This window comes from Physella acuta, unplaced genomic scaffold (assembly GCF_028476545.2).
Source record: "Physella acuta isolate Inbredline_101_S28 unplaced genomic scaffold, ASM2847654v3 ptg002389l, whole genome shotgun sequence".
Lineage (NCBI taxonomy): Eukaryota > Metazoa > Mollusca > Gastropoda > Physidae > Physella > Physella acuta.
In genome coordinates, this window is record NW_026733878.1 from 22501 (window position 1) to 37478 (window position 14978).

The 14978-nt window shown below is 40.6% G+C and overlaps 1 protein-coding gene across 1 annotated transcript in view; it reads right to left on the bottom strand.

Annotated features, from left to right (window-relative positions):
* Positions 1–14978, bottom strand: part of LOC131933181 (uncharacterized) — a gene marked incomplete at its 3' end in the record, with an annotated part of 65017 nt that overhangs the window by 22081 nt on the left and 27958 nt on the right. The window contains exons 6-9 of the mRNA XM_059289970.1: positions 13257–13334; positions 6118–6216; positions 912–1036; positions 327–497 (exon numbers count right to left, since the gene is read on the bottom strand). Of these exons, the coding sequence (XP_059145953.1) occupies positions 327–497; positions 912–1036; positions 6118–6216; positions 13257–13334 (473 nt within the window). The remainder of the gene's footprint in view (positions 1–326; positions 498–911; positions 1037–6117; positions 6217–13256; positions 13335–14978) is intronic.

The following is a 14978-nucleotide window of genomic DNA, read 5'->3' on the forward strand; positions in this document are numbered from 1 at the left end:
GCAAGATTTATCTGCCTTGGAGGCTAGTACTCCAAAGCGCCTGTCGCCTAAGAGAAAATCGGTAGACTGGCTTTTGTTTCTAATTCCAGGCAGTGTTTCTTCCAGACTTTTTTTTCAGGGGGGGGGGGGGGGGCACTTGAAAATTTTCAGGGGGGGGGGGGCGGACTAAAATTTCCGGGGTGGCGGACACTGTTAAAAGTATATTTTCTATATAAATTCGATTTCGTTCAAAGAGATGCCTAGTGGAAACACTGCTGCCTGATTTATTCTATTTTTGTTCTAATTCTATACATTAAAACTTACTTTCTGCATATCTCAAAACTTACTTTCTGCATGTCCCTTTCTCGTTGCCGTTCCCATTTCTCCCTCTCTTTCTCCTCCCTGGACCGTTTACTTTTCTGTCTCTCCTCTTTCCGGCTCTTGCTCATCTTTCTCTCTATCTCAGGGCTCACATCCCGGGCTCCGCTTATACTTTTGTATTTAAGTCGCTCCCACTCCTGCGGTAAACGTTACAGAACTATCAGGTAAAGAAATATCAGGTAGATATCTATCAGGTATAGAGCTATCAGATAAAGAACTGTCAGGTATAGAACTATTAGGTGTAGAACTATAGAATTGTCAGGCATAGAACTTTCAGGTACAGAGCAATTTGTTAAAGAACTATGAGGTAGAGAACTATTAGGTAGAGAACTATCAGGTAGAAAACTATCAGGTAGAGAACTATTAGGTAGAGAACTATCAGGTAGAAAACTATCAGGTAGAAAACTATGAGGTAGAGAACTATTAGGTAGAGAACTATCAGGTAGAAAACTATCTGGTACCTTTTCACCTTTCCATATTTACTATGTACTTCTTATATTAGCCCCCCCCCCCCCCACCCGTAACCCAACCAACCCACTCCTAAGATTTACCTCCATCTTTCTCGAGAAGCTGTCCGTCATCCCTCGTTGAATGTCCTCCATGTGGATGCTGTGGGCCCCGAGAACTTCCATCGACGTGTTGGATTCTTCTGGGGTAGGACCCTCCGAGTCTGGGACTGCAAGGTTCAAGGTTAAGGTCAGGCAACTGGCGGTTGAGTATCGAAGGTCGGTGACCTAGTTTGAGTTGTGAAGGTCGGTGACCTTGTTTGAGTTTTCTAAAGGTCACTGAGCCTGTTTGTTTTTTCTAAACGTCAGTGAAACTGCTTTGGTTTTCTAATGGCCACTAAATTGTCTTGAGTTTGTTTTTAAAAGATGAGTGAACTATGGCTCCAGGTCAAAACCCCCCTGGACATCAACCTCCCAACACAAAACCCACACAACATAAGTCTATAGATAATAACTACCCCCCCCCCCCCCACTGAGGTTTATATAAGGAAATAATAACGATGATGAGACAAAAAAAATTAATTTAATTTAATGTAATTTTTAACGATTAACAAGAGCGTTTGTTCCTAAAAGCATGCTATTCGAAAGACAAGTAGTGATCTTAGTAGTGTCTGATCAAAGATCAGGTACCAACAACGCCTTAAATACAAGTCATCTAAATGTGTGAGCAACACATTTTGAACAATGCAAAAGATGTGAGAGATTCACCGGCGGACGCTTTGTTCATATCCACCTTAGCACACAGAAGAATGGTATAAATATAACATCAAATTTATTTCTCCACAAACCTTATCATAATATCTGGAATAGAGTTCGTTCAATCTAATGAGGACAATTTAAAGGTGATTTTTGAAGGTTACTTTTACGTCAAGCAAAAAGATTTTGGCGAAAGGCGTTGTGTCATTCGAGTGTTCCAAAAGACGCAACAAGGCGAAATGCAAAGCTAATATAAAGATAAAGATTCATGGTGAACAGCTTGTTGGACGTTGTAATGAACATTCGCATGGACCAGATCTTTCTCAACTAGAAGTGTGTAAAGTAGTGCAGCAGATGAAACAACTGGCAGAAGAAACGGAAGCAACACCCCAGCAGATCATCACTCAGCCCATTACTACGATAACTGAAGATGCCAAGGCCAAGCTGCCATCGGTTCCACACATACGTCGTAACATCAGGCGTCAACGTCAAACGCTAAAACACCCACTGTCTGATGCAAGGAATGTTGATGATATAATCATTCCTGAACAATATACAATGACACAAGATGGACAACAATTTCTTCTTTTCGATTCTGGTGCCGAGTCAAAAGGTAGGATGTTTTTGTTTGGAACCAAGGACAACCTTAGGTTATTGGTTAATCAGCACTGGTTTATGGATGGTACATTCAAAACAGCTCCTGCATTGTTTCACAACTGTACACAGTCCATGCATTGGTCAATGGACGGACTGTTCCATGTGTTTATGCCTTACTTCAAAACAAAACACAGGAAACATACACAGCACTCTTAGAGCAACTAACGTTCTTAAACACAAACCTTCAACCAATTTCTATCACGATTGACTTTGAAATGGCTGTGATAAAAAGTGTTGAAAGGGTATTTCCAGACTGTCAGGTAAAAGGATGCTTTTTCCAACTTAGCCAAAACACATTCAGAAAAATACAGGACTCTGGCCTTCAACAACATTACCACGTTGAGAGTGAATTTGCTCTCAAGCTCAGAATACTACCTGTGTTCGCTTTTGTGCCGGGGTCGGCGTGGTCGAGTCGGTAAAGCTCATGGTTGCTAAACCGAAAGTCTCGAGTTCGAACCCTCGGGCAGATGAGGCTCGTTAGCTGGGGACAGCCACTCTTCTATGAGAGACAACTCCAAAATTAAACAACTGCTGCAAATCCAAACAGAAAAGCAGGCTGAAATCGGAATCAATGGCCTCAATGGCGCATAACCAGTTGACACGTAACGCTTAATTGTGTTGGAGGCGTGGTCGAGTCGGCAAAAAGCTCATGGTTGATATATTCGAACAAATCTCGATCCCCTTCATCACTAATAATTAAGAACGAAGAAGAAGAAAAGAAGAAGAAACTTTTGTGCCCACTGAACACATTAATTATGCCTTGGATAAATTATCGGAAATTTTCTCATAAGAAGCATTGCCGATTGGAGATTATTTTGAGGACTACTATATTGGCAGACCACAACGTCGAGGTCGGAGACATCCAATGTTTCCACTTGATATGTGAAACATGCGCACACGTGCAGAAGACCATATGCCAAAAACAAACAACTCAGTTGAAGGCTGGCACAGATGTTTCCAGTCGAATATGGGATGTTGCCACCCAAAAATTTGGAAATTCCTTGACTTTATTAAAAAGAAACAATATATCGCTCCAAGAGGTTTATTATGCACAGATTAATTCAGGTCACTGTTTACCAAAACAGAAAAACAAATATTAATAGCAGCGTTCGAATTTCAGCTGTTGTTAAAAATTTTAATGAGCCCGCATAAATAGAGTATTTGCTAGGCATCGCTTACAATTTCTTTTAAACAAGTTAATTAAAAAAGTCTAGTGACATTTGTGCGCAATTTCCTTATGTTATCTAAAAATAGCTCTGACGTATAATGTTGGGGTGCGTTCAAGCTAGAAGAACAATCGGTTTGTAGGTGTTAATGTAATTTTAAAATTTGTGACCGAACGAGAGAATATTTTTGAAAACTTTCTTCGGCAATATTGTTTTAAATTATGACAGGAATCGATTGGTACATGTTTCAAGTCGCTAAGTGGTCTGGTTGCCGAGATATGGGCCAAAAACTGAATTTTTTCGAGGTTTTTTGGCTTTTCCGGGAAATACATGAAAGAAACCCGGAATTTTTATGGCCTATGCTCATTCTCGTAACTTGCTTAACATAATTGCTTTTGGAACTATTCATCGATATTGCTTCGTTGAGGAGGAGATACGACTTAAAGCCCGGACACACATTCATCCATCCATCCATCCATTCCCAGAAATGACGAGTTAATAAACGCAATTCTCCAGAATGGAAATTGCGCTAAAAAAATTATAATAAAGCGCTGTTTTTTTCCCCAATGTTTGTTTTGTTTTTAATTATTAATTTTGGTTCTCATCATCTTTGGTTTGTCCAGGGGGTTTATGTCGTGAGGGTTTTTTGTCTGGGGGGTTTATGTCGTGAGGGTTTTGGTCCAGGGGGTTTATGTCCGGGGTTTATGTTCAGGTTTTTTTTTTATTGGACACCGTGAACTATTGTTTGGGTTGCCTAGAATGTATGCAACAGACATTTGTATGGTTATGTTAAGGGATTGGTGGCTTTATTGTTTACGCATATTATGATGATTGTTAAATTTTGACTGGTGTTATGATGGTGACTAATTGTGACTCGTGTTGTGATGGTGACTAATTAAGACTAGTGTTATGATGGTGACTAATTGTGACTCGTGTTATGATGGTGACTAATTAAGACTAGTGTTATGATGGCGACTAATTATGACTCGTGTTATGAAGGTGACTTATTGTGACTCGTGTTATGATGGCGACTAATTGTGACTCGTGTTATGATGGCGACTAATTATGACTCGTGTTATGAAACACACTTGATGTAAAACTTCAGTGCCGTTATTGGCAAGCCGGGTAAGGCAAGGAAATCGGACCCACCACAACATGTGCACAACGTTAACAAAACCACCGCATGATGTAACGCTCAGCCTCTCGCACAAAGTATTTGCCAGGAGTGTGTGGGTGTGCGTGTGTGGGGTGTGTGTGGGGGTGTTAAATAAACTGTTTAGACAACTCAAGTGATTCATGGTTTGGTAGGTGGCGCTGAGACACTAATCAACTGTACCATCGCTCGCGAGGTGTAAGCAACCTCTTGTGTAGGCAAGAGGCATGTACAGCATACATGTACACGGTATTTGTACCAGGTATATGTACAGCAAACATGTACACGGGATGTGTACTCGGCACATGTCCAGCATACATGTACACGGTATTTGTACCAGGCACATGTACAGCAAACATGTACACAGTATTTGTACCAGGTATATGTACAGCAAACATGTACACGGTTTTTGTACTAGATATATGTACATCAATTATGTATAAGTATTTGAACAAGGCACATGAACAACATACATAAGCAAAAATGTGTATACGGAACTTGTGGCCCTAAATCACACACAAGCCTTACTACAATCGCAACAATCGCCACACCCACTTGCTACACACTATTGCCACACAGCGACAACCACACTCACATAAACCACACACAAAATCAGACACATCACGAAATCTTGAGCAACACGTGCAGACAAAAACATACTATCAGCAGCCACACACGTAGCCACATACAAACCACACAGCTAAACACTTATACACGCTCCCTAACCACACCACATAACACACACCAGCCACAAAACCACACGCACATTTAAGCCCCTTAACAACAGCGGTTGACAAGCCATACAACCAACGATATACATAAGCCATACAACCACATACCAACCACACACCAACCAGACACCAACTACATACAAACTACACATCAACCACACACCAACCACAGATCAACCACACACCAACCACACACCAACCACTCACCAACCACACACCAACCACACACCAACCACACATCAACCACACACCAACCACACACCAACCACACACCAACCACACACCAACCACACACCAACCACACACCATCGCACCAACCACTCACCAACCACACACCAACCATACACCAGCGCACCAACCACTCACCAACCACTCACCAACCACACACCAACCACACACCAACCACACACCAACCACACACCAACCACACACCAACCACACACCAACCACACACCAGCGCACCAACCACACACCAACTGCACACCAACCACACACCAACCACACACCAGCGCACCAACCACACACCCACCACACACCAACCACACAACCACATACCAACCACACAACCACACACCAACCACACCAACCACACACCAACCACACACCAACCACACAACCACACAACCACACACCAACCACACAACCACACCCCTACCACGCACCAACCACACACCAACCACACAACCACACAACAACACACCAACCACACAACCACAAACCAACCACACAACCACACACTAACCACACACCAACCACACTCCAACTATACACCAACCACACACCAACCACACACCAACCACACAACCACACACCAACCACACACCAACCACACAACCACACGAACTCACTTTTCCCTTTCAGATCCCCCAGGTTGACGGTCCTGATGTTAAAATCCTGCGACGTCCCGGACACTTCCATGCTGCCAATGTCGCTCTCATCCATGGATGCTGTGGATACAAACAAGACAGTCAATGTCGCTCTCATCCATGGATGCTGTGGATACAAACAAGACAGTCAATGTCGCTCTCATCCATGGATGCTGTGGATACAAACAAGACAGTCAATGTCGCTCTCATCCATGGATGCTGTGGATACAAACAAGACAGTCAATGTCGCTCTCATCCATGGATGCTGTGGATACAAACAATACAGTCAATGTCGCTCTCATCCATGGATGCTGTGGATACATACAAGACAGTCAATGTCGCTCTCATCCATGGATGCTGTGGATACAAACAAGACAGTCAATGTCGCTCTCATCCATGGATGCTGTGGATACAAACAAGACAGTCAATGTCGCTCTCATCCATGGATGCTGTGGATACAAACAAGACAGCCAATGTCGCTCTCATCCATGGATGCTGTGGATACAAACAAGACAGTCAATGTCGCTCTCATCCATGGATGCTGTGGATACAAACAAGACAATATCAGCACATCTGTAGTGCCATTGCCTGCATCCATATGTGATATATCCTTTTTTTTAGTCCCGCACCTAAGCAGGTACCATCCAAGTGCTAAACGTTAGTGCTGTTTAGCGCTATGTATAAGCTTGTCCCTTACCAGACGAAAAATCTCAGTACTGGCTAAGGCCCATTTATAAGCAGTATTTTATGGCTAGGCATAGTGCTGACCACATCATCCCTTCATAAGCCGACGGCACAGAAACAGGTGAACTCTACTTCACTTGCCCCAAGTTACCATCATTTTCGAAAAAGGAAACGTTTTACTTTACTTTCAGTGCTGGCTAATGACCTTTTATTAAGCAGATCCATCAACAACTAATATTCTAGGCACAAATGTGCCAAACAACAATGGTGGCTAAGGACCGTTTATTAAGCAGATCCATCAACAACTAATATTCTCGGTACAAATGTGCCGAAATTCAATGCTGGCTAAGGCTCGTTTATAAACAGGTAACATCATACAAAAATATTCTAGGCACAAATCTGCAAAACTACAATGCTGGTTAAAGCCCATTTATAAGCAGGTACCATCAAAGACCAATGTTCTAGGCACAAATGTGCCAAACTACAATGCTGCATTAGGCCCGTTTATAAGCAGTATCGTCCAAGACGAGCAACCTCGGCACAAATGTGCCAAACTTCAGTGCCCGTGCACTGTGCTTGATCCCATTAACGACAACTCCCTATTTAAGCCTTCTCTCAGAACGAGGCACCAGCCTCGAAAGATCAGAAGCGCACATGAAAAGATCGTGCATGAGCGGGTTAATTGAAAAATCCGGGTGGAAACAGAAATATCTTTATACGAGGCAAGTGAAACGAGCGTCGTGACGTGCCTCAGTCAAAATTCCATTCGCGGATAATTATTGTTATAAAAAAAATAGTTCCATAATTAGTTGAAAAAAAAAATAGTTTCTACACATATTTAAAAAAAAACAACAAACTTCAACGCCATTGATTACTGCCGCTGTTCATCTCGCCGGTTTTAGATAAAAATTGCTGGGCGAAATATATATATACGAGCCGGCCCGCGGCATAACATACGCCGCTATTTAGTTGTTTTATTTTCTACTTTTCTCAGTAATTCATAATTTGTGAATTCGACAGTACCAACGCTGCCACTGAAAATATTTCTTTAAAAAAATACTATAAGTAGCTCGTTAAGGACCATAACCCCCCCCCCCTCCTTCCCCCCTTACGTTTAAAATCGTTGGCTCTGCTTGTAAACATTTAGAGTGAACACAGCTCACTAAGATCATGTAGGGGTGGGGAGGTAGGGATCGCGTTTACAGCTTGTTTTCTAGCGGCTCCCAGAAGAGAATTATATATATATATATATATATATATATATATATATATATATATATATATATATATATATATATATATATATATATATATATATATATATTATGTGTGTGGGTGTATTTGTGTGTGTGTGGGGGGGGGGGAGGCTGGGTAAAGAAAGTAAACGGGTTATAAAATTAAAATAAAAAAAATACAACGTTTTGGTGAAAATAAAATTCAAACTTTTGGCAGACGGTTATCTGCCGTCTGCCGTTCATTAGCCCGCGATCACGATATACATGTTAGATTGAGATACGCGCCAAAAGTTTCAGTCTGGATGTCCTTTCGCTGCACTTAAAGCTGGTTGTTAAAAAAAAGAAAAACTAAATGAAAGAGAAAATTGTTCAAGTTAAAAACTCTTCGCAATTTACCTAGTTTTATTTTTTTTTATTTTTACACATTGTATTTTTACTTATTCATCTGTGGAAAAATTTGGCATTCTACATAATGGAGTAATTGATGAATTTTTCTATTCCCTCCCCCCTACTTTTAAACTATAGTATGTGTGTAGTTAATGTATGCGTGTGTATAAGTGAGTAAATGATTGAGTGATGTGGTTTTTGGCTTGCTTTAACTGAGTATATAATCCAGAATTAAGTTGTCTGCAGGCTTTTATAAAAGCAAAAATTCCTAATCAAAATATTTTCCATGATGAATATTTCTTTAAATTATTGTCTAAGAATTTATTTTAAGCTTGGCAGAACCGTAGGCACATTAAATTGTAAACACATTTTTTTCGGCATTTTGGAACCAGCAATCAAATTTAATGAAAACAAAAACCAAATAGCTGAATGTTTTTTTTCACATAGTTTAATTTATTTATCGCAGTTGTGGCGTCTTAATACTGACAGACAAACCGGCACAGATGTTACCTCAGACTTAAAAAATTGCTTAAGTGTGCATCATTTAACAATTCTTTTTTAAAAATCTGGTCAGTCTATATCTATCAACAAAGATTTTTAAATATCTGGCACTCTAGATGTATCAGACCAAACCACCTTTATAAGTTAAGCACTTCGAAATCTGGCCACATAAAGTTACAAACTCAACTATATATATATATATATATATATATATATATATATATATATATATATATATATATATATATATATATATATATATGTATGTATGTATGTATATATACTCATTAGAGAGAATACAATAGAGAGCTAGGCCTCCGTAATTTGTTTTTTTTTCCTCAAATCTTTTTCAATGAAGGGTAGTGATCAGCTGACCCCCCCCCCCCCCCACTTTGACCCCCCCCCCCATGACCTGCATCAACTCAGACAATACCCAGACAGTTGACATTTGTCACGTGACATCAGTTAGAAAACGAATGTCAATCTTCATCAAAACAGGCGGGAGACAAGAAAAGAAAAAAGCAACCAGTCGGCTCCAACTTGCCGATTCTGGCAAGCCGTCAAAGAGTAATTATTTCAAGGGAGGCAAGTGGTCCAGACGGTGCCGGTACAGGCCGGGCCGGGGTGAGGGAATTATCGCACCTGTCTGGGGAAGCTTCCAGAAAATAATTAGGTAAGGTTATACCGGTGGTTTGGCATGTTCCGCTACACAGGAATTTTATAGGAAAAAGAAAAAAGAGAGAGAGAGGGGGAGGGGGTTTGGGGGTTGTCATATGAGCGTATGTAATGGGTCATCTGCACGTGACGTCATGTGACACAGAAGTGTTTGACCCCTTTCTTTCAACCGTTACGTAATCTGAATTTTTTAATTGCGTCAGCGCACGAGATGTGTGACGCGACGAATTAATGTCACAGTGTGGTGTGACGTAACATTTCTTTACCAGCCCTTCCCTCCCCCTCTTCCCCCAGTGGCATATCGTCACATATGTGTTGAATTCCTCACATAGAGGAAAATGTGTCATACATCGTCACTGTTGTGTCTCATAGGTGAAACGTTGTCACATATCGTCACAGTTGTGTCACATAGGGGAAACTTTGTCACAAATCGTCACAGTTGTGTTACATAGAGGAAACTTTCTCATACATCGTCACAGGTGTTACATACATGACATTGTCACGAATCGTCACTGATGCGTAAAATAGTGGATACTGTCACACATCGTCACAAATGTCATCTAGTGCACAAAGTCACCAGGTGGACACTGTCAATGAATGACGGTTGCTATAGTTGGCAGTACACATCATACACTCAAGTTACAATAAACACTGCTACCTACAGTCTGAACAGAAACATGTTCAGGTGACCAGAGTGCGTGTTAAGTTGGACATTGGTCACTTGTGTTGGGGACGCCGATAATTTAAACTAGGTCAAAGTTCCGAAACCTTTGACTCATCCCATGTTTTGTAAAGTAGGTCAAATATTGAGAAATATACGACACGACTGTCTGACAAAATAATCAGAGAGATTTGAGGTAGATAGGTTTGGTACTTGAAGTCGATCAGCTGATAAAGTGTATCTTATTGTCCCATTATTGTCCCATTATTTTCCAATTATTGTCACATTATTGTCTCATTATTGTCCCATTATTGTCCTATTATTGTCCCATTATTGTCTCATTATTGTCTCATTATTGTCCCATTATTGTCCCATTATTGTCCCATTATTGTCCTATTATTGTCCCATTATTGTCCCATTATTGTCCCATTATTGTCCCATTATTTTCCTATTATTGTCACATTATTGTCCTATTATTGTCCCATTATTGTCCCATTATTGTCCCATTATTGTCCTATTATTGTCCCATTATTGTCCCATTATTGTCCCATTATTGTCCTATTATTGTCACATTATTGCCAATTGGTTGTTTTCGTCAAATGTAAATGTCAAAGTTTAAGTCAACATTTGGTGTCAAGTAAAAATTTGGTGTCAACTTTTAGTGTCAATGTTTAATGGCAAGTTGTTGTTTTATGGCAAGTTATTGTTTAGTATCAAGTCAACGTTAGGATGCCTAGTCAAGGTTTAGTGTCAATGTCTTCAAATGAAAAAAAAACAAACAAAAAAAACCAACATACCTCCACAACGCAAACAACAAAAAAATTGTTTTTTCCTTGAAGCCATGGTAGAAATATCCAGAACAATATCCAGTGTAGAAGAGAGTTTAATTAACCCGTATTATAAAAAAGAACATGTAAGCTCCTATATTTTTTTCCTTCTTACAGGTCTAATGTAAGCCTCACACACGAAAGAATTCACTTGGCATCAAATTCCATTGTATCGAATTCTCCGAGATTCACCGAACGCGTTTCCCCGCGTTACACCGCAAGAGCCAGAAGTTAAGGAAGAGGATTAGTGCTCTTCCATATAGTTACCGAAAAATTCCATAAAAAAAAATATTTAAAAAACTAAAAAAAATTTTTCAACCCCCCAACCCCTTCTGTCACAAAGGGAAGTAACCTTTTCTCGACACCGCGGTAAATGGACGCGCGGTGCTGACGATTCCCTCGGCGTTTGCCAACAGACTGAGCGAGGCAGTGCAGGTGAGTGGGGTGGATACAGCTCGCCTTCACCGCCACCCACTCTCCCGTCTGCCTGCTACCCCGGTATTTTATTATGTACTTGTGAGCAGGTTTCATTACGGCAAGGTAAAAATAAAAATTGTTGTCATCAAAGAATCTAATTTGCCGGCTCTGCGTACAAGCACGTGCACCTCTATGCTCGTTCGGCTGTTTTCGTTTTGTGCTGCGCCGCGCTGAAGAGCACATGTGCTCTCCAGACGTATTCGTACACACGTTGGCGCTCTAGGAATAGCCTTGACCTTTCATACGTAGTGGTAAACAGTATGAGTGGTAAACGACCTTTGGCCTATTACAACACTTAATGCTATGACTATTGATCTATTTCAGGAAATCTAACTTGTATTCTCGCTATACTGTAACATTTTAAATTTAAATCAATTATTTCTTTGTTTTCTTAATTCTCTTTAGTAAGTAATATTCTGAGAATTTTTTTTCTCGAATCGAATAATTGTAACACATGACATATATATATATATATATATATATATATATATATATATATATATATATATATATATATATATATATATATATATATATATATATATATATATATATATATATATATATATATATATATATATATATATATATATATATATATATATATATATATATATAATCATGACAAATGCATATATTCTTTACGTTTTAACAAGGGACTTTAATATGTGTACCCAGGAAAGTTTGATGCTGCTGACGTTGAAAGAAAACATTTAAAGAGAAAATATCAACTTTTTTTTAAGAGCGTGATAAAAATAACCCTCTAAAAGTGACAGCCGAGAAATGGTCTCAACCAAACTACATGAAAATGATAACACGATAACATAGCTAAAAGTTGACCGCAACACGATATCACAAATACAACTTGACCACAACACGACTACATAACTACAAGTTGACAACAACACGACAACATAACTACAAGTTGACCACAACACGACTACATAACTATAAGTTGACCACAACATGACAACATAACTACAAGTTGACCACAACACGACTACATAACTATAAGTTGACCACAACATGACAACATAACTACTAGCTGATCAGCTTAAAGGTGTTTGACACATCATCGAGTCCACTCAGCTCAAATTGGTTCCCGGTTCAGTTTAAAAGTAGCCTGAGTTGGCCATATAACCATTTCTTCGTGTACTTACAAGCATTAATACAGATCTGCTCTACTTCGTCTACCCACGTATAGTGTTGTGAGCGCTTTCAACACAAAACAGGTTTAGTTTGAGTAAGTATGGTGGCTGTTGGGATATTTCCTCTTTTGTGACGCAAATACAAACAATTTCATTGTCTTCTTCTTTTCTTTTAAACTTTCTTTCGAATGTAGCTATCAACCTTTTTTTTGTATGATTTTTTAAACTTCAACAAATAGTTTGTGTCTTAAGGTTAACTAGCTCAAGACATGTTTGTGAACCATAGTTGTTTTCATAATAGACATATTGGTTACACGGTTAACTTTTTTTACCGTATATATATATATATATATATATATATATATATATATATATATATATATATATATATATATATATATATATGTATATATATACCTAGACGGTCTTAGATTGTGCCCTGTGTTGCTCAGTTACCGGCGGTATTTAAAGGGGATGCAACTGTGTCTCTACGTTAGATTCTCACTCAAGGGAAGCAACTACTCACCTCTAAACGGTGATTTTTGACTTCGCATTGTCTCCCATTGCTGCATTTTCTTGCTAAATTCTTCGCTAACGCTCCCGGCTGTAAAAAGAAAAATGTAATTAAACAGAAAATAACAGACTAAAATAATAGTTCGAAAATAAAATATTTCTCTCATAATTTGAGAATTAAATATAAAATGTATAGTCTGTTGATTAAATGTCACTGAGAGTCAATTAGATGCGAAATAAATTGCCAGTAATGCAGGGGTCAGTGACAGCTTGATACGTGCAGCGGCCAGTGACTGAGTCTACCTGTCAGGTGACTGTCTGTCAGGTGACTGTCTACCTGTCAGATGACTGTCTACCTGTCAGGTGACTGTCTGCATGTCAGGTGACTGTCTACCTGTCAGGTGACTGTCTGCCTGTCAGGTGACTGTCTACCTGTCAGGTGACTGTCTGTCAGGTGACTGTCTACCTGTCAGGTGACTGTCTACCTGTCAGGTGACTGTCTACCTGTCAGTTGACTGTCTACCTGTCAGGTGACTGTCTACATGTCAGGTGACTGTCTACCTGTCAGGTGACTGTCTGTCTGTCAGGTGACTGTCTGTCAGGTGACTGTCTACCTGTCAGGAGACTGTCTGCCTGTCAGGTGACTGTCTACCTGTCAGGTGACTGTCTGTCAGGTGACTGTCTACCTGTCAGGTGACTGTCTACCTGTCAGGTGACTGTCTACCTGTCAGTTGACTGTCTACCTGTCAGGTGACTGTCTACATGTCAGGTGACTGTCTACCTGTCAGGTGACTGTCTGTCTGTCAGGTGACTGTCTGTCAGGTGACTGTCTACCTGTCAGGTGACTGTCTGCCTGTCAGGTGACTGTCTACCTGTCAGGTGACTGTCTGTCAGGTGACTGTCTGTCAGGTGACTGTCTACCTGTCAGATGACTGTCTACCTGTCAGGTGACTGTCTGTCAGGTGACTGTCTACCTGTCAGGTGACTGTCTGTCAGGTGACTGTCTACCTGTCAGGTGACTGTCTGTCAGGTGACTGTCTGTCAGGTGACTGTCTACCTGTCAGATGACTGTCTACCTGTCAGGTGACTGTCTGTCAGGTGACTGTCTACCTGTCAGATGACTGTCTACCTGTCAGGTGACTGTCTGCATGTCAGGTGACTGAGTCTACCTGTCAGGTGACTGTCTGCCTGTCAGGTGACTGTCTACCTGTCAGATGACTGTCTACCTGTCAGGTGACTGTCTACCTGTCAGGTGACTGTCTGTCAGGTGACTGTCTACCTGTCAGGTGACTGTCTACCTGTCAGGTGACTGTCTACCTGTCAGATGACTGTCTACATGTCAGGTGACTGTCTACCTGTCAGGTGACTGTCTGTCTGTCAGATGACTGTCTACCTGTCAGGTGACTGTCTACCTGTCAGGTGACTGTCTGTCTGTCAGGTGACTGTCTACATGTCAGGTGACTGTCTACCTGTCAGGTGACTGTCTACCTGTCAGGTGACTGTCTGTCTGTCAGGTGACTGTCTACATGTCAGGTGACTGTCTACCTGTCAGGTGACTGTCTGTCTGTCAGGTGACTGTCTACCTGTCAGGTGACTGTCTGTCTGTCAGGTGACTGTCTACATGTCAGGTGACTGTCTACCTGTCAGGTGACTGTCTACCTGTCAGGTGACTGTCTGTCAGGTGACTGTCTACCTGTCAGGTGACTGTCTACCTGTCAGGTGACTGTCTACCTGT